The sequence below is a fragment of the Rattus rattus genome, chromosome 9, assembly GCF_011064425.1.
Source record: "Rattus rattus isolate New Zealand chromosome 9, Rrattus_CSIRO_v1, whole genome shotgun sequence".
Classification (NCBI taxonomy): domain Eukaryota; kingdom Metazoa; phylum Chordata; class Mammalia; order Rodentia; family Muridae; genus Rattus; species Rattus rattus.
The window spans coordinates 86,202,172-86,220,791 of record NC_046162.1 but is presented as its reverse complement, the minus strand read 5'-3'; the positions used below and the strand labels follow the sequence as shown (position 1 = coordinate 86,220,791).

General features: G+C 38.9%; 1 protein-coding gene across 1 annotated transcript in view; it reads right to left on the bottom strand.

Moving 5' to 3' along the window:
• The window catches only part of Aatf (apoptosis antagonizing transcription factor), a 91,365-nt gene that overhangs the window by 50,758 nt on the left and 21,987 nt on the right, over positions 1 to 18,620 (bottom strand). The window contains exons 6-8 of the mRNA XM_032912330.1: positions 2,958 to 3,072; positions 985 to 1,183; positions 495 to 659 (exon numbers count right to left, since the gene is read on the bottom strand). Of these exons, the coding sequence (XP_032768221.1) occupies positions 495 to 659; positions 985 to 1,183; positions 2,958 to 3,072 (479 nt within the window). The remainder of the gene's footprint in view (positions 1 to 494; positions 660 to 984; positions 1,184 to 2,957; positions 3,073 to 18,620) is intronic.

Below are 18,620 nucleotides of genomic sequence, written 5' to 3'. Positions count from 1 at the left end.
AGAAACCTTGTCTCAGAAATATCCTCCTCCCGAAAAACCCAAATTAAAAATATTTTATTTTAAACAAAATAATTTTAATATTCTACTTTAAGATCCTCTCTAGAGTACCCAAAGGTAAACATTAAGTAAATGTCTATGCTACCATTTCTACACAGTAGGTTTGAAACTATATCTTAAGGTCTGGGATGCAGGACAGTAGTTTGCACAGCATGTGAGGCCCTGGGTCAGATCTCCGGATCACAGAAGCAACCCCAAACATCCAAATCCCCTAAATCTTAAAACTGGACTTTCAACATTTCCCCTGTCAAACTGCTATATAAACACAAAATGGAGAGATGTGACATGAGTATTACAAAGTCTCGTGCTGATAACCAGCAGTGCAGTGCTGCTCTCTTCAGCTCACCCACTTCTCACAGAAGGAGCTCATCCTGTAGGCTGTTCATTTACCAGCCTCCCAGAGCCTGCTCCTATAAGAACGTGTCCCCGATTCTTACCGGTTCTCCTGGCAAAGTCTCTGCAACAGGCTCAGGGACTGGCTCAGGTTTGCCAAGAACTCGGTAGGCAGAGCGCTTGGTCTGCGTCCTTCGAAGTAATCTTTCTTTGTCCATCAGAATATGATCAATCTGAGTCAAGATGGAGCGTTCAAAAGCACCGAAACCCTGCAACAACATTAAACAATGTCAGATAACGCAGGTCAGTGCTGAAGGCAGCCGCGCTGCTTCTCTCTGTCAGGAGAGAGCTGTCTTTTCAGGGGTTCTGTTAAAAGCTGAGTATAGCTACAACGGCTCTCAGAAAAATGTTAGTCTTAAGCAGTCATCACTTTCTTCTGCTCCTTTAATAATGTTTTCAAATCTGCTTATTTAAAAATATTTCATACTTTGAGCACAGAACAAGGCATCCTTTCCAGAATAAAACATTATAACAAAGTTAACATCGAATGGTAGAAGCCAGAAGACACACACATGCACATGCACATGCACACACCTTGCCCAGTTTTCCAGAAGCAAGCTTGGTTTTCTCATGCCATTTTTGTAGTGTGCGGTTCCTGTAGACGGTAAAGTCAGCAGAGCGCTTTGCCATGAAGCTGGGATAGTCCTCCATCTCTAGCTTCCTCTTTGGTGGGGCCTTTCTTTGTTTCTTCTTCTCTCCCACTAGCTCATCATCTTCACTGGAAATCTCCTCACTAGAAAACCAGTAAGAACATTAAGTCCAAATAAGTATTCCTTGAATAACAGATTAGGTTCACATCAAGTGTATTTATCCATTATAACTATATTATATCAGAAATATGAGGATGGCTTTTTGTTTGGCTGAAAAGAGTCTCATGAGCTAGACTGTTCAGTGGTTAAGAGCATTGATTGCCCTTCCATAGGACTTGAGTTGATCCCCAGCACCCACATGATGGCTCACAAATGTCTGTAATTCCAGTCCCAGAGGGAGCTGATGGCACTGCTTATACATGGTGCACAAACATACATGCAGGCAAAACACCTATACACATAAAATAAAAATAAAGATTAAAAAATGTTTTAAAGTTCATAAGGAGAATCAAAGATTCATAGGGATTTTCAAGTAAATATCCAAAGCACCTAGGTTTAACTTTTTTTAATTGTAAGCACACCATAAAAAGAAATGAGATTGTAAAATTATCACTTGAAATGTGTAGGAAGCAGGCACATACTATTACAGGAGAAGCTTTAAAACTTTAAAAATTAAACACATACTCACATTTCTGTGACCTTAAGTCCCAAAATCAATAAGAGAAACATATTTCCATAACCAACTGTTAAGTGGTGAATAATATTAATTGAACTAAATGAAAAGAAGCTTAATGTGAAGAAAACTGCATGGGGGCTGGAGAGATGGCTCAGCAGTTAAGAGCACTGACTGCTCTTCCAGAGGTCCTGAGTTCAAATCCCAGCAACCATATGGTAGCTCACAACCATCTGATGCCCTCTTCTGGTGTGTCTGAAGGCAGCTACAGTGTACTTATATAGAATAAACAAATAAATCTTAAAAGAAAAGAAAGAAAGAAAACTGCATGGGATAGACACTCACATTAGCACTAACCCGAAATGCAGTGCAAATTCAAAACAGTTCACCGCCACTCCAAACATGGGCATTTCTCCCTAGCAACTATCTACTTAGCATTGTGTTGGTATTATAAGAAATTCAGGAATGACATAAAGTTCATAGAAGGATGTGTATAGGACTCTGTGGGAATCCATAAAAGGCTCCAGAGCCATTCCCCCTTGGATACAGAGGGAGGACTGTAAACATGATGAAAACCACTATGAGAATGAATATATTACAACCTCCAACTACTTAGGCAAAGGCACTCACTATACTACAGGTCCAAATATGTAGAAAGTGCTCAAGGAGATGGTTGTGACTGAGTCCATGGTATGGGCACAAAGTATTTCATAAACATTAATATGCAAAACATGATTGTAACCTACTAATTATTATAGAACAAAAGAGAAGGCAAATATTTTGCCTTAGGCTACAAAGATAAGTAGCAAAAAAAAAAAAAAAGCAGAACAAGCACCTAATCCCCACTGTCCTGTTCTGACCACCAGTTAAATATAAAAGCAGCTCCAGGGGCTGGAGAGATGGCTCAGTGGTTAAGAGCACTGATTGCTCTTCCAGAGGTTCTGAGTTCAATTCCCAGCAACCACATGGTGGCTCACAACCATCTGTAATAAGATCTGATGCCTTCTTCTGGTGTGCATGAAGGCAGAGTACTTATACACATTATGTAAATAAATAGGATTTTTTTTAAAGTGGCTTCATTTTACCTTTATTAAATCCCATATCTATCTATCTATCTATCTATCTATCTATCTATCTATCTATCTATCTATCTGAGAAGGACATGCCTTCCTTTTTCATACAGAATAGGAATCTGTCCAAATGAGAAGAAAATAGGCAAGTCTATGGTTTTGCTTCCTCCTTACCTCTCTGCATTGGGTTTCGTCCCATTTACTAAATATCTTGTATCTGGGTACTGGAAAAGCAACTCTTCCTGAAGATCCACCAATGATCTTAACAATGCTTTAAGTGCTTTGTGACCTGGAATAGAAATTAATCACAAAAAAGGGATAATTAGTCATTTACAACTTTCTACAATTGCTGTCACTCCCTGTCTCCTGAGCAGTTCTGACTGGGAACACTTCTGGAGGGAGAAAGTCAGTATTCTCTGAGATCAACTCCATGGAAACCATTCCAGTGTTGGTTCCATGTGGTGCTAAGGAATAAGCAAGATAACACATGGAAGGTGTTTAGCAGTGTGTCTGCAGAAAGAAAAGACTTCCATGGCCAGCCCTAAAGGTCATTAAGTTTGGCAACCTTGCCTGTTATCATAACCAATAAAATCTGCCTGGATACTAAGTCTTTGGTATATCCTACAGCTACCTCAGACTCCTGGGTGATGAGTCTGATAAGCACTCCTCCTGAAAGGCCCTCCCCTTCTGAAGAGAGTGCAGCTCAGTTCTTCCTCCCACAAATCTCATCTGCCTCTGATCTTAGCTGCAAATTAGTCTCACAACCTCTCCAACATATCCTACAGAAAGTCTCTGTCCATGTACAAAGCCTAAGTTAGGAGCTGGAGACAAGGCTCAGTGGGGAAAGCATTTGCTATATAAGCAAAGGACCAGAGTTCAGATTCCCAGACTTAGGAAAGCTGAGATGGGATACCCAGAACAAGCTGGCTAACTAGACCAAAACAGCACATTCCAGGCTTAAGTAAGAGACCATGCTTCTTGTAAATAAAGTGAGGAACCACCAAAGAAGATATCCCCATGATGTTGGTCTGTAGTCTCCACAGGCACAAGTGTGTATGTGCACTCATACACACAAGAACATATACACCTCTCTTGCTCTTGTCTTCTTGCTCTCACTCTCCCTATTCTCTTCCCTTCTCTCTCGCCACATCTTCTTCTCTTCTCCACTCCTCTCCTTCTTCCCTCCATCCCTCCCTACCCCTCTCTCTCTTTGCCTTTCTCTGTCTCTATCACCCTCATAACTTCCCTCCCCATGCCCTGAATAAACTCTATTCTACACTTAAAAAATGTATACACACACAAATGCATACCACACACGGGGGAAAACCCAGAGCCAAACCAGACAAAAAACTTCATAGTTTCCAAGTTATAGTACTGAACTGTATATTAATTTGTACATTGATAGAACTTGAAGTCTCAGGAACCAGGTCATTTGGGGCTACATAGATCCTACCAGGGGAATGGGTTTACTCATAGGACAGTATTCTCACTTAGTTCTTATAGTCAACAGAGTTCATCTGTAACACGGGTCAAGATTAAGTAGACAATCCATGGCCACAAACTTTCAAAAACGACAAGAAAAATCTGGGGCTGTAACTCAATCAGCAGACTGCTTGCCTAGCATTCATAAAGGCCCTGAGATTGACACTCAACAACCACCATACACTGGGCATGGCAGCACATCTATAATCCTAGAACTTAGTAGGTGGAAGTAGGAAGATCAGAAGTCATCCTCTCTGTACTACAAAAGGGATTTAAAGTGAACCTAGGCTAGACAGAGACCTTGTCTCAAGAAACCAAAACATTAAAAACTGGACTTCTGCTGGGTGTTGTGTCAGACATCTTTAATCTCAGTATTTGGGAGGCAGAGGCAGGTGAATCTCTGAGTTCAAGGCCAGCCTGGTCTACAAAGTGAGTTTCAGGATAGCCAGTCTCAAACAAAAAACCCCAGACCTCTGAACTCTTGACTTCTGTATTAGAACACCCCTATTAAAGAGTTCACTAAATATTGATAATCAATACCTATTTGTTGAGAACACTCCGATTCTGCTCTAATAATCAAATCCCACATCCTCAGTTACTGCCAGACAATCACTGCCTCAATACCCTGCCATCTCAAAACGGAACTTTCTTCCACCTGATATTTCCCTCTTCACTATATTTTTCTTCTGCACCGTTTTCACAAATCACTGACATTTGTACTTGCTAACTCTATACATGTAACTGGCTATGAACTCCCATATTTTCCATTTATATTATCATTGATGATCTTTAGGAGGAACAGTGGCTGTCACCTCTACATAAACACCTAGAGCCACGGAGCAGCAGAAGCAACTCCTGTAGGAGGACCTAAGTGATGACTGTCTGAGACCAATAACAATAATAGTTTCTTTTTGGCCATGGTTCAATCACTTCTTGCCCTTTTTTCAAGCTATAATCTCATCGTCAGCCCTATTTTCAGTCAACAATCTCTACATTCATTCCCTACTGACTTCAGCACATACACACTTTGGCTAAACAAAATTTTTTTTTAATCTTACTCTTACTCTGTTTCTTTCTGCTCTCCTTGCCTAGCACAGGCAGCTTTTTTTTTTTTTTTTTTAAATCATTTTCTACCCTAGCCAATCCATTAATGGGGCACCACCAACACCAGTTACCAATAGCTCCCTCCATGTCATTCTATTTTAGCATAAGGCTAAGAGGCTAAGCTACCTGGAAAGCCTTCCTGACTAGCCTGGAGGAACTTTATACACATTTACATGATCTGTATATAAAGCTATAGAACACAATTTCTTTATTTAAATGAGATTCCTAATCATAACTTTTATAAATTCGATAATCCTTTCATAACCAGTGTACATTCATGCAATTTTAAAGGATTTACAATATATTTCCTAAAAATCCCAAATACCTTGTGTGTCAGACCAAGATTATCAACTAATTACTGTCTCTAAAAACAAAATAAAACAAAAATGTAAGTTTTCCACCATAGAGATGAAGAACAAATATAAATCAGAGCCAGAAATGGTACCTCATATACTCAGATCATGCAGGGTTGAGGCAGGGGGATCGTAAGTCAAGACTGACCTGAATGCACAGCAAAGCATTTCATAAAAAGCCATTTCTCTGTAAATCAACTTTCAGGAAATGGATAAATATAGACAAAATGAGTAGAACAAAAACAAATTCTACTACCAAATGAACAGTAGAATAAAAAGGGTAAGGAGTGGGGCATGGTGGTGCATGTCTTTGATCCTAGTGCTTGGGGCGCAGAGGCAGGTAGATCTCTGAGTTTGAGGCCAGCCTGGTCTACAGAGCGAGGCCCAGGACAGCCTGGGCTGTTACACAGAGAAACTCTGTTTTGCCAAAAAAGATAAGACTAAAGGGCTGAGGATATAATAATTTAAAGGCAAAACTGCCTTCCTAGGAGAGCACTGAGAAAAGGCCCATGACAACAGAGGTGGGAGATGGGCGTCTACACTGTTCTTGGTTTTGCTGTCTCTGTAGGATGACGCACTGTGAGCACCCACAGTCATGGGAGTGTGCTTAGTTTTGCTTTTCCTGTGCTAAAGATTGAGTCTAGGGCATCACATGGTGCAGGTCGAGTGCAGTAACTTTATGAGAGATAAATACCATTTCCCAAAGTGAAACCACAACTCCATTGTTTCTGAAAAACGGATTCAATCAGAACCACAGAGCTAGAAAAGATCACACATATTCTTTTTCATCAGAGGCTCTTGTCTCCCACTCTTTAGATGGGAGACACATCCTGGAGTGACAGCGAAAGTCAGGAAAGTAAAAAGGGGACACTGCCAGGGTAGGGAGCAGAAAAACTAAAGAGGAAACCAGGGTATAACTGATCTGATCAGAGAAAACAGAACAAAGTGGGACCTCTCATTAGAAAGGTGGGAGGGAGATAAACACAGAAGAAAGAAGGAGGTGGGCAAAATAATAGTAAGGATAAAATCATAAGGAATCATACTATTAATTATTTACTTAAAAATTTTAATACATGTTAGTCCAAATATAAATATATATATTCAGTTTGAATGAAATTTTCTCATCTGGGTTCACAATCAAGAACCAAAGAAGCCCTGACAAAAACCAGGCATGAGAAGCCTTCCCTTGAGTTATTGGGCAGGACTGTCTAAGAGACACCCAAAACATACAGACTATTGCAATTGCCCTTGTCTGCCCCCAAAGGTGGAATGTTAAGTCCCTATTGCTGAAGACATCATCTACTTCAGGCCCAGGGCCCAGAGGCCCTAGAGATGGAACTGACCTGAGTGCTTCTCCCTGGGGACTAGCTTCCGTGTACCATGTACCAGGTGCCATGCAAACTTCCAGAGGAGAAAAGCAGCCAACCACCCAGCTGTGATGCCTATGAACCACACCAACCAGCATGTGCACTAACCATAAAGGTACAGTAGGGCACATATGCCTTGGCAGGAACCATAGCTTCTCAATACACTTACGATTCATTCAACAAAAAGAAAACCATGCCTGGTATTGCAAACTAGCAACCTACCCAGGCCCAGTGAAGTCATGGACCTTGGAGGAGAATTTACAAACCACAAACCCTAACTACACTCTAAATATTTTCCTTACACCCGCAGATAAGTATCGTCCTCACCCCTCATCAAGTAAACGTCTTTTTACAACAGAAGAAGATGATTACATAAAATCTCAGCCAATCAAAATACAGAGCTGTGGAAACTAGTCCCAAAGGATGCATCTACAAAACACCTCCGGAACCTAAGACTCAGGGAACGAACAGTAAGAGAGGAACAAGGAGTTTGCTGTGAGACTGTGTCCTAGTAATATCTGAAGCTACACCCATAAAGTCTCGCCAACATGACTGCCCAACCATGAGATGAACAAGTTCAACAATAGACATGTCAAAGTAGGCAAGGAAAAGCCCATGAGGCCTCATTCCTAGACAAAGAACTACAGGCAGGTTTGGAATGCTGACAGCAGGAGAAATAGTCTTCTCCAGGGAAGAGCACACCTACTAATTACTCAATACCAAATGGTTAGCCTTGAATACACACACACACACACACACACACACACACACACACACACACACACGCACACACACGTACTCATAACATTATACAGAGAAACAAATATTTAACTACATATATATACACATTCATATATACATGCATATGAGCACATAATAACAATGAAAAAAGAGGCCACAAATTTGAAATAGAGGAAGGGGGCTAGATATGTGAGTGGGTTTGGAGGGAGAAAGGGAAAGGAGAAATGATGTAATTATATTCTCAAAGGGGAAAAAAATCCTTGGACCAAGTCAGCACTGAGAAAATACAAATGAAAAATATGCCAGGTGCCTATAAAAGAAGCACTTGTAAAGTTGAAGCAGGAGGATCACAATTTAAGAACAGCCTGGGCTACATAACAAAACCTGTTCTCATAAAGACAGATGTGCTGATCACCAGACTAAACCTTAGGTTAAGAATATGTCAGCTGTCTCACTCTCTTCTCTCTGACTCCTTTCTATCTCTCTCTCCTCCCCTGTCACCTCCCCCCTCTACATCTTCACAGCCAGCCTCTTCCCTTTCTTTTCTTTCTCTGCCTCTATCCCATCTCTTTCTCTGCTTCTACTCCATTCTCAACCCCCCCTTTCCATGTCCCCAAATAAATTCCTATTCTATACTAAAAAAAAAAAAAAAAAAAGAATATGCCAGTTGCATAAAAATAGCATGACACCACTATCACAAGGGAACTAAAATACTGAAATCCACAGATGAGAGGAAATGGAGAATTATTAATAGTACAATTTGGGGTATGTACATGTTCTGGAGACAGACAGTATTAATGGTTGGTATGATATAAATTGTACTTAATGACACTAAGTTGTACATTTAAAATGGTTTAATAAAAGCTAGGTTTATGTCAAAATAGTTCACCACAATAAAGCAACGACAAAACTAATATAGCTCAGTATTTGAGCAGTTATATTGTTTTATTGTGGTGAACTATTTTGACATAAAAGGGCCTTGGGTTCAAACTAGCACCATCCAAAATCAACCAAACAAAAACCTAAAAAACAATGACTTAAAGCCCAAGTCCACAGTACAGTAAATAATTCTAATAAATCTTTATGGGGGAAATACCTATAATATTTCAAACTGAGTTTATTAAAAAAAATCAGAAAAATGGAATATTATTTAGACTTTAAAAGGAAGCACAATATGGTCTATGACCCCTGACAACCTTAAGTGAATCAACCAATCAGAAACAAACAAAACTATTAATAATTCCAGTTCCAGGAGTTTAATGCCCTCTTCTGACCTCAACAGGCACCAGGCACATATGTGGTGCACATACATATATGCAGGCAAAATACTCATACACATAAAAAAGCTTGTTAAAAATATTTTTAAAAGAAAGAAGCTACAAAACAATGTGCCATGGCTGCTTGGCAACTGTCAAGTTACAGTCCAACTCCAACATGTGGCATAGCCAAGAATGTAAAGGGATCTAGTGAAACACAACTTTTCTCCCCCCCCCCTTTTTTTCTTAAGATATGGTTTTCCTGTGTATCCCTGGCTGTCCTGGAACTCTCTGTAGACCAGGCTGGCCTCAAACTCAGTGATCTGCCTCCCTGTGACTTCTTCCTGAGTGCTGGGATTAAAGGGGTGCATCACCACTGCCCAGAGAAAGACTGCAACTTTTTATTTTGTCCCAGTTGTTATTTGTTTTTTAATGTACCGCGGATCCATTCAACATTATCAATCCAACAAGAAAAGTAGAGAGCCAGCATCAGTAAATCAAAGTGCTTTACTGTTGACACTCGTGCTCTCATTCCCTACATCCCTTCCCCACTCAGAAAGTAGCCCTTAAGTGTAAGCTCCATTCACATGCCAGGAGACTGTCCAGGAAAGAACTAACTATGGCTTTAGTCTCCTTAACCTCAAGCACACAGAGTTAATCAAATCAACTATCACAGTGACCACTATATGGGTAGTTTCCCATAAACAGAGTTAGAAAACAGGACTCAATTTTCACTTCTTAACAAATATGAAGTCCACACTTGTAGCTAGCATGCAAAAGCTGAGTTGGTAAGATGCCTCACCCAGTAAAGGTGCTTACTATTGAGCCTAATAACCCAAGTTTAATCCCTGGAACCCACATGGTGGACAGACAGAACTGACTCCTATAAGAGGTCCCCTGACCTCCACACATGAGCAAGGTATCCACACCAATAAGCCCCCACCTCCCACTTATAAAGAGAGGCTGTGTAAAACCCACAGACACAATGGAGCGATCCTTTGCTGAAGGTAAAAGGCCTCCACAGAGCCACAGATGAAGAGTGAAGACTGAACATGCAAATCCAACAGTGAGTTCTTCAAAGTCTTCCCAGGCAAAATAAATAAATATCCTCCTTATTATTCATACAGAACTGGATTCTATTTGTCCATCACTATGAATAATAGATAAACTGAAATCAACAGTTTCTAATTCACCTTTAATTTTTCTGCTAACGATTACAGAGTTAAAAAGTTAAGAGATGCAATGAAGACTCAATGTCCAAGCCCTCTTGGAATATGGCCAAAAACAAATGGAGACTGTCAAGGATATTTGTGTTTAGTTTGCGCTGCATAGTCCATTTCCAGAAGCCTTTCTCCTAAGAGGCGATTAAGAAAGACATATGCTTTCCCACGCTAGCAAGACTCAATATAAGCAGCTACCAGTGTTAGGAATAATTCTGAGTACAGAATAAGGGAAAGAACACCTTATTCAGAGTCCAGAGCCCAAAGGGATCAATTTAATCTCTTTGAGGTTCAATTTTCTCACCTATATAATGTAGGCAATTCTTTCCCTGTTGATCTTATAAAAAATGAGGTAAAAAATGATAGCTGTATTATTGTTTATTGACATATTTTGGATAATTTCCTAAAAGCTTCAGAAAGAGAAGGTCTGTTACTATAAAACCATCATCTCCTACATGGTCAAAATATTTTAATTTTTTTTATTAATTTTTATTTATATGCGTGCACTGTAGCTGTACTTCAGACACCAGAAGAGGGCATCAGATCTCATTACAGATGGCTGTGAGCCACCATGTGGTTGCTGGGAATTGAACTCAGGAAGAGCAGTCAGTACTCTTAACCACTGAGCCATCTCTCCAGCTCAGTCAAAATCTTTTAAGAGCTGCATGATCTGAGCTACAGCACTAAGGCTAGACTGGACTGGACTGGCATTCACTGATCCCGAAGTTCATTTACATACTACTCATTTGTAATCATTTCTATAAATGTCATCAGTCTAAAAATCATCTTCATCTAACAAGTTTATTTTTCCTGATCCAACTAGATTGCCCAATACTAGCAAAAGGGTAGGCACAGAATCAGTTTGGATGTGTGCTAACTAGATTATAAACTAGCAAGTAAATTTCTGGTAGTGAAAGGAAGGGAAATGAGAAGTGTATGAATGGGTAAAGTAAAATGAAGCTTGCCTTTCCACTTTTTAAATGTCTATATAGCTGTAAATAAATATGCAAACACACAATTATTTACATCCAAGTACACACAAGCTCTCCCTCATCACCCCAGATGGACATACTGAGCTGGAATTTGCAGATTATAAGAGTGTCTCTTTTTTTCTCAATCAAAAGTAACTCCAAAACTAGAGCTAAAGTACAGGTCAAAATGACACAAGAAAGACTGGCCGAGAACAATACTCTTCATTCAAATCCACACAAGCCTGCCACTTGCACTAGTCATCCCCAGCAATTAATCCCCCAAGAAAGACGTTTGATTAAATCTTTTCAAGCAAATCCTTTGCTTTGCTTTTGTTAGTTCACTTCTTGTCAACATCTATTAAAATATGCCTTTAATTCTCCCACAATCTTAAAAAACACCGATTCCACTGTCTTCAACTTTAATCAACTGTATGGCCGGCATTTTTCATTTCATAATAATGTGCTGCTTGGAATTCAAGAGGCAGGCTCAGCATCAATCATCTGGTAAGAATTTTTCCACTGCAATAAATATGCAAATGAGGAGAGCCAGTCAGTCGTATTTCAGGCCCGACTTGCTAGTGTTTTAAAAAAGACACAAATTTATTAATTGCCGGTGGCCAGAGGAATCCTATTACTTTGGGCATTGATTACAAAGCTGTGTGAGTGATTATTGTGCAACTCGCGGGCTACCCAGGCATGAGGAAAAATTATTAAAGCAAGGCAGAGATTATCAACTCAGAATAACAATAAGCCTTAACATTTAGGCCCTAACTTCTTCAACAAAGAATTACGTGAAGGCTTCGCTGTATCATAATTCCGAATTCTGTCAGTATTACTGTTTGGGCTTGTTCTATATTCCCCAAGCAGAATGGCGTTACCAGCAAGAAAGTGGACTGCAGGTTACAATTCCTCCACCACCACCATCTGGATGAACGGCTACCATTTCCAGTGTACAGCCAGCTAGGACTTGTGTATTTCCATGTCAGGATGCAGATATTTAGGTATGTGCATTCTACATGCAGATTTAGACAAATGGGCAACGGTGGCAGGGACTGTGACTGACTGGCCAGTGGCGGGAGACCAGCAACCCTGTGATAGCTATGTCTGTGGACCAAAAGTACAATTTTCTTAATGGTATAAAAATAACAAGAATGTAACTTTTCAAGCAGAGTGTGGGGACTTATATTCTAAAATCATGAATGCTAAGCCATTCGCAGACTTGGTTCTCAAACCTCAGAGGGCTTGGCTTCAGAAGACGTGCAGCCTGTGGAAGAGTCTATGGAGAAAACAGCCTGATGGGCTAATTCAGAATGCAAAGCGTTTTTGAAGAAACAGTCAACTCAAAATATATTAAATAAAATAAGAAAGAGGACTCAATGGACAAAGCTTATTTTTTTTTCTTTTAAGAGAATGATGTGGGGAATTGGGGAAGTGAGTAGAAGTTGAAATGAGGGAGAGATGAAGAGACATATGGTGAATTATATGCTGAGTGAGCCACTGTGCAGAAAGAAACAAAAAAGAAAAAATCCTCAACATTTTACATTACTGCCACACTAAGTAACATGATAAATAGAGTACATTTGAGTTCTGTGGAGGGACATCCCACTCAAGCTGTAATTTCTGACCAGGCATGAATTTATAAGGAAGAGAAAGGAACTGCAGAATTTCTTAGGTTTCCCTGAATACTCTCTCAAACACCTTGATGAAGTGTCAATAAATCCTTAAAAAGCCCTATAGGACACAACAATCTAACTGATCAATGTACTTCCAGAAATCCTCGACAGTTACCTTCCTGCACAGGTCCTAGACAGCCTCCACTGCTTGCGAATACGTTCCTAAAAAAGGAAAATTCATTTCCCCCCTTTAAATAGAAAGAGTAAATATTCAGAATACAAGGTACTTAAAATCCAAGTTTATTTACAAGTGATTATTTAAACTGCCAAGCAGTAGTTACCGAGAAAGAGTGGGGATACTTTCATTTGTATTTGATATACTTTTGAACTGTTTGAATATTTTATAAGCATACATTACTTTCATAATTTAAAATTTTATTAAAATTTAAAGTAAACTGTGAAGTAAGGAAAGTTATTAAAAATAGAATTAGAACCAAAACCTAAGCAACCCTCTCTTAATTCATGTAAAATAGTCTGAGACGCCCCACCAGCCTAATGGATATTAGGACCTCTATTTCTAAAAAACACATGATTCTTTCCTATTATAAAACTGAGCCTGACCAAATTCTCAAAATCCTATTGGCATATAAATAAATCCAATGAAGCGACATACAAGTAAATCCAATGAAAAAGGGGTTTAGAAAGTGTATTTTTGAAACAGGATTTCATGTAGAATTAGTCACTTTTATCTAAGGGTCACTTGTATCACTTGCAAAATCGCCACATTCTACTATGAGTCTGATTTTTTTTTCTTTTCTCCTCCCCACTCCCTTTTGTTCTATTTGTTTGTTTTAAGATTATTTATTTTTTATGAGTACACTGTCACTCTCTTCACACACAAGAAGGAGGCATCAGATCCTATTAAAGATGGTTGTGAGTGATCATTGCTTGCTGGGAATTGAACTCAGGACCTCTGGAAAAGCAGTTAATGCTCTCAACTGCTGAGCCACCTCTCCAACCCCTTCCCCACTCCCCACCCCCACCTCTGCACCTTGGGTTTTTGGGGTTTTTTTTTGTTGTTGTTGTTGTTTTTGTTTTTTGAGACAGGGTCTCTCTGTGTATCTGGCTAACTTGGAACTCACTCTGTAGGTCAGTCTGGCCTTGAACCTTAGCATCTAGCACATCATCTGTGCCAGAATGAATTTCTATGAATGTTTTCATTTCAAAAAGTCAATGCAAAATATTTGACCACACTATTATGTCTAAAATCTAAATGTAAACAAAAGACAAACTCTTGAGGATAACCATGAACTTCTGATCAATCTGTAGAGTGCTAGGATTGATTGATGGCCTGCAGTAGCACATTCAACCCATGTTAGCAAACACTGTATTGACTGGGCTACACCCCAGCTCCAGATTTAGGAACTTAAAATCATAAAATAAGCACATCCTCACAAAGTCTTAGTGATTATTAGTAATAATAAACTGAGCCATAACATTTCAAACAATGTCTCAGTTGTGTTTGAGTACTAGTGAGACCAAGGGTTATTTATTCAGTAACTCAGAATGAATCACTTTGAAAGGTTGTATTCATATAAAACCATATAAATAATGCTTTCTGTATTCAAAGCAGTTTACTAAAACCCACATCTTCCTATGACCACTCTGAAAACAAAGGCTCTCCTCTCTTGCTTTGCTAGGACTGGTAAATGGAGCTTGTGTTGTGAACACGTATAGAGGTGAACCCGTACTATACTGATGAGTCTGTATACCCCAGTGACAGTCTAATCTATTTTTGTTGTACGTGTTTTGTGTTTTTGTATTTGGCCACAGGCTGGCCTCAAATTCTGTATATGGCCAGGGTGATCTTGAACTCTTGATACTTGTGACTACTTTCCAAGTGCTGGGACCATGGGGGCACTACATACCACAACTCCCCTAATTTTTTTTTCCCCAGAGCTGAGGACTGAACCCAGGTCCTTGCACTTGCTAGGCAAGCATTCTACCACTGAGCTAAATGCCCAACCCCACCAACTCCTTAATCTTGAAATATAAATTTTGTTAATTTCAAGACTTCAAATAACTGAACATATAATCTAATATTTACTCATATAATCTTTACAAGAAGAAACAAATACTGTGGCCAGAGGCCTATATACCCTAAGAAGAGACTCCATTACCTCATTTAAATCCTTCCAGTAACCTTTTGGGGGTACTGTTATTCGATCTCCATTTTAATATAAAAAAAAAATCACTGAGCTTTAAAACACCTAAAGTTTTCATTTCGCTTTATTTATTTTAATCCTATGTATACTGGTGTTTTGCCTGTATGTATTCTGTATGAGGCTGTTAGATTCCCTGGATTTGAAGTTACAGTTTTGAACTGCCATGTGGGTGCTGGGAATTGAACCTAGGTCCTCTGGAAGAACATCGAGCACTCTTAACCACCAAGTCACCTCTCTAGCCCCTGAAGTTTTGTTTTCTATATTAATGCATTCTTCTGGATTATGAAGCAAAACTACACAGGGAACCAAGTGCAATCAAATTTCAGTTACCAAATTGCTGGGAGCATGGCTTAGCCGTACAGCACTTGCCTAGAATGCATAAGGTCCTGAGTTTAATCTCTAGCAAATTAAACAATTACCTTAAATATTTTCTTTCCGAGATTATGTAACTTCATTTAATATTATTATACATTCTAAGTACATCCATTGTCCTCCAAATGCTTATTTAAAGCTAACTAGTACTTCGTTTTATATAAAATCTGATGCAAAGTTCCCCAGCTTTCATTCTGAATGACCATCCTAACTACACAGAAGTTCCCTGAACTGTAAAGTCTTTGGGTCTGATTAATTTCAGTATGTGACTTCTTTTCTGCAGCATTTTTACCATAAATTTTAAAATAAAATTATTACAGAAATACTTTAAGATAAATTTAATTGTGTATATGTTTATGTATATGTGGAAGAGGTGCACATGCATGTAAGAGGCCAAAAGAGGGCATAAGAGGTCCTAAAGCTGGAATTGAAGGCAATTGTAAGCCAGCAATGATGGCAACTCTGTTCCTCTGTAAGAAGAGGAAGCACCCTTAAACACCAAGCCATCTCCCCAACTCCCAAAACCTTTAATTACTCAAGCATAGCAAAATTTCCCATTTCAATATCACCACATGATAAGAAAACACTAGTGAGACTCTACTAAAATGTTTCATCCTAATTTGGTCCCCACAATTGAAAACACAATGTAGGAAAATAAAAGGAAGCCCAAATATTAAAAACAAAAACCAGTCTCACTAGGAAGAGATAAAGGAATACATGTATTTTGAAAAGGCTGTGCTAAGGAATGGAATAATAAATCTCAAAATTTCAAATAGCCGCACACAGACAAGATGCTTAAAGTTATACTTAAGGGGTTGGGGATTTAGCTCAGTGGTAGAGCGCTTGCCTAGCAAGCGCAAGGCCCTGGGTTCTGTCCTCAGCTCCAGGAAAAAAAAAAAAAGACAAAGTTATACTTAAAAGTAAAACTACTGAGACATTAAAAAAAACGTGACAAATGACATCTAACATCAAACTCTCTTTAATCAATTTCTTGGCCTAGGGATGAAGCTCATAGGTATAGCACCATCCTAGAACATGTAAAACTCTGGGTTCCATCCCTAATACTACAAAAATACACATACATATTAATAGTATAAAATATTTTTTCTGATAATTCTTGATGCTGTCAAGAATTTAAGAAAAAGTCTGCATTCACAACAGATCAGAGTTTAATAACCTCTGCACATGCAGAAGGCAGTCAGGTAAAATGCATCAGGATTATACACATGTATGTTTCCTTCCACAGCTAGAAATTAATCATAAAGAAACAAATTTTAAAGCAAAGAGATAGGTACAAAAAGTATTTTCAGCACTGTTTATATTAAGTTGAAAAAGATACAAAAATCTGTTGCCCACTTGCAAGGAACTGCTTAATTTTATTTTAATCAGAAATGTTCTTATGTAACAGCTGAAAAAGGTACATATAAATGGAGCTTGGTTTATACAAACCAAACCACGAAGAAGAAAAAGCACATTACATCGCTAGGACTATTAGCTTGCTTAGGCTAAATGATGATGATTGCATAAAAAATGCCCTTGTTGTTTAAAAAGTCATACTTAAATATTTGCAAGCAACATGGTCTTATGATTGTTATTAACAAACTATTTCAAAAGGAGCAAAGAAAGAGGGCTTGGGTATATACACCAAATACAGGACACCCAAGGATGAGTTCACATATATCTTACATTTTTACTGATAGAAATTATTGATTAAAGAGAATTTAATGTTAGATGTCATTATTTCATTCCTTTCAGATGAAAAGATGTACAATGAACAGATTTGTTAAAAATGGCTCTCACTAGGCAGTGGTGGTTCCTGCCTTTAATCCCAGCACTCAGGTGGCAGGGGCAGAGGCAGGCAGATCTCTGAGTTCGAAGCCAGTCTTGTCTAAAGAGTGAGTTCTAGGACAGTCAGTGCTATACAGAGAAAACCTGTCTCAAAAATAAAATAAAATAAAATAAAATAGGAAAAGAACAGTTATCTCTAGAGAAAATAATGAAAATAGAAAGAATTGTCATATTCCACAGTATATATTTCAGTGTTATTTGAAGAAGGAGAAGCATATTCAGTTTTGTTAGGAAAAATGTTTTTGTAACAAACAAGTTTTATGACTTAAAAAACTTTTTTAGAAACTGTATGCCACATGCACAGGTGTACAGAAGCCAGAAGAGGGCACTGGATACCCTGGAGCTGGAGAGACAGGCAGTCATAAGCTGCCCAGCATGTGTGTTGGGAATCAAACTTCAGTCTTGTAAAGAGCAACAAGTTCTTTTAATTGCTGAGCCATTTCTCTAGCCCTTCTGACTTATTAAAAAGGCAATGAAGATCAAATAAAGCAAAGTCTGGCAGGGTGGAACATGCCTATAATCTGAGAACTCAAGAAGCTGAGGCGGTCACAAGTTTGAGGCCAGCCTGAGCTGTATAGCAAGTTAGCAAGAATCTAAAACAAACAAATAAAAATAAAATATCTTCAAAAATATAAAGAGATGGGGTCAGAGATATGGTTCAATGACCAAGAGCCCTGGCTGTTCGTCCAAAAGATCCAGATTTAAGTCCCAACATCTATACAGTGATTCACAATTGTCTGTGACTTCAGTTCTAGGATATCCGACACCCTCTATGGACACTAGGCACACATGCAATGCAGACATACATGCAGGCAAACATCTAGACACATAAAATAAAATTTAATTAGAAAAGAAGAAAGATGAGGAGGAAAAGGAGGAAGAGGAGGGGAGAAGGAAGAAGAGGAGGCAGAGGAAGAAGAATAGCCAGATGTGGTGGTGCATACCTTTAATCCCAGCACTTCAAAGGCAAGTGCTCTCTGTGAGTTTGAAGTCAGCCTGGTCTATATAATGAGTAGACAGTCAAGTTACACAGAGACCCTGTCTCAAAAAACAAAACAAAACAAAACAAAGCAAAAAACCAAAACCTTTCTACCTACCTACCTACCCTCCTAAGGAAGGTGTCTAATTCTATTCTCTGTAGCAATAAAAAAAAAAAAAAATCTAGCAAAAAGGAGATGCAGATTAAAGTCAAACCGGGAACCTGTGTGATGACATACATATTAGTCGTAGTACTTGGGAGGGCTAAAGTGGGAGAATCCTGAGTTCAAAGTCAACCTGGCCTCAG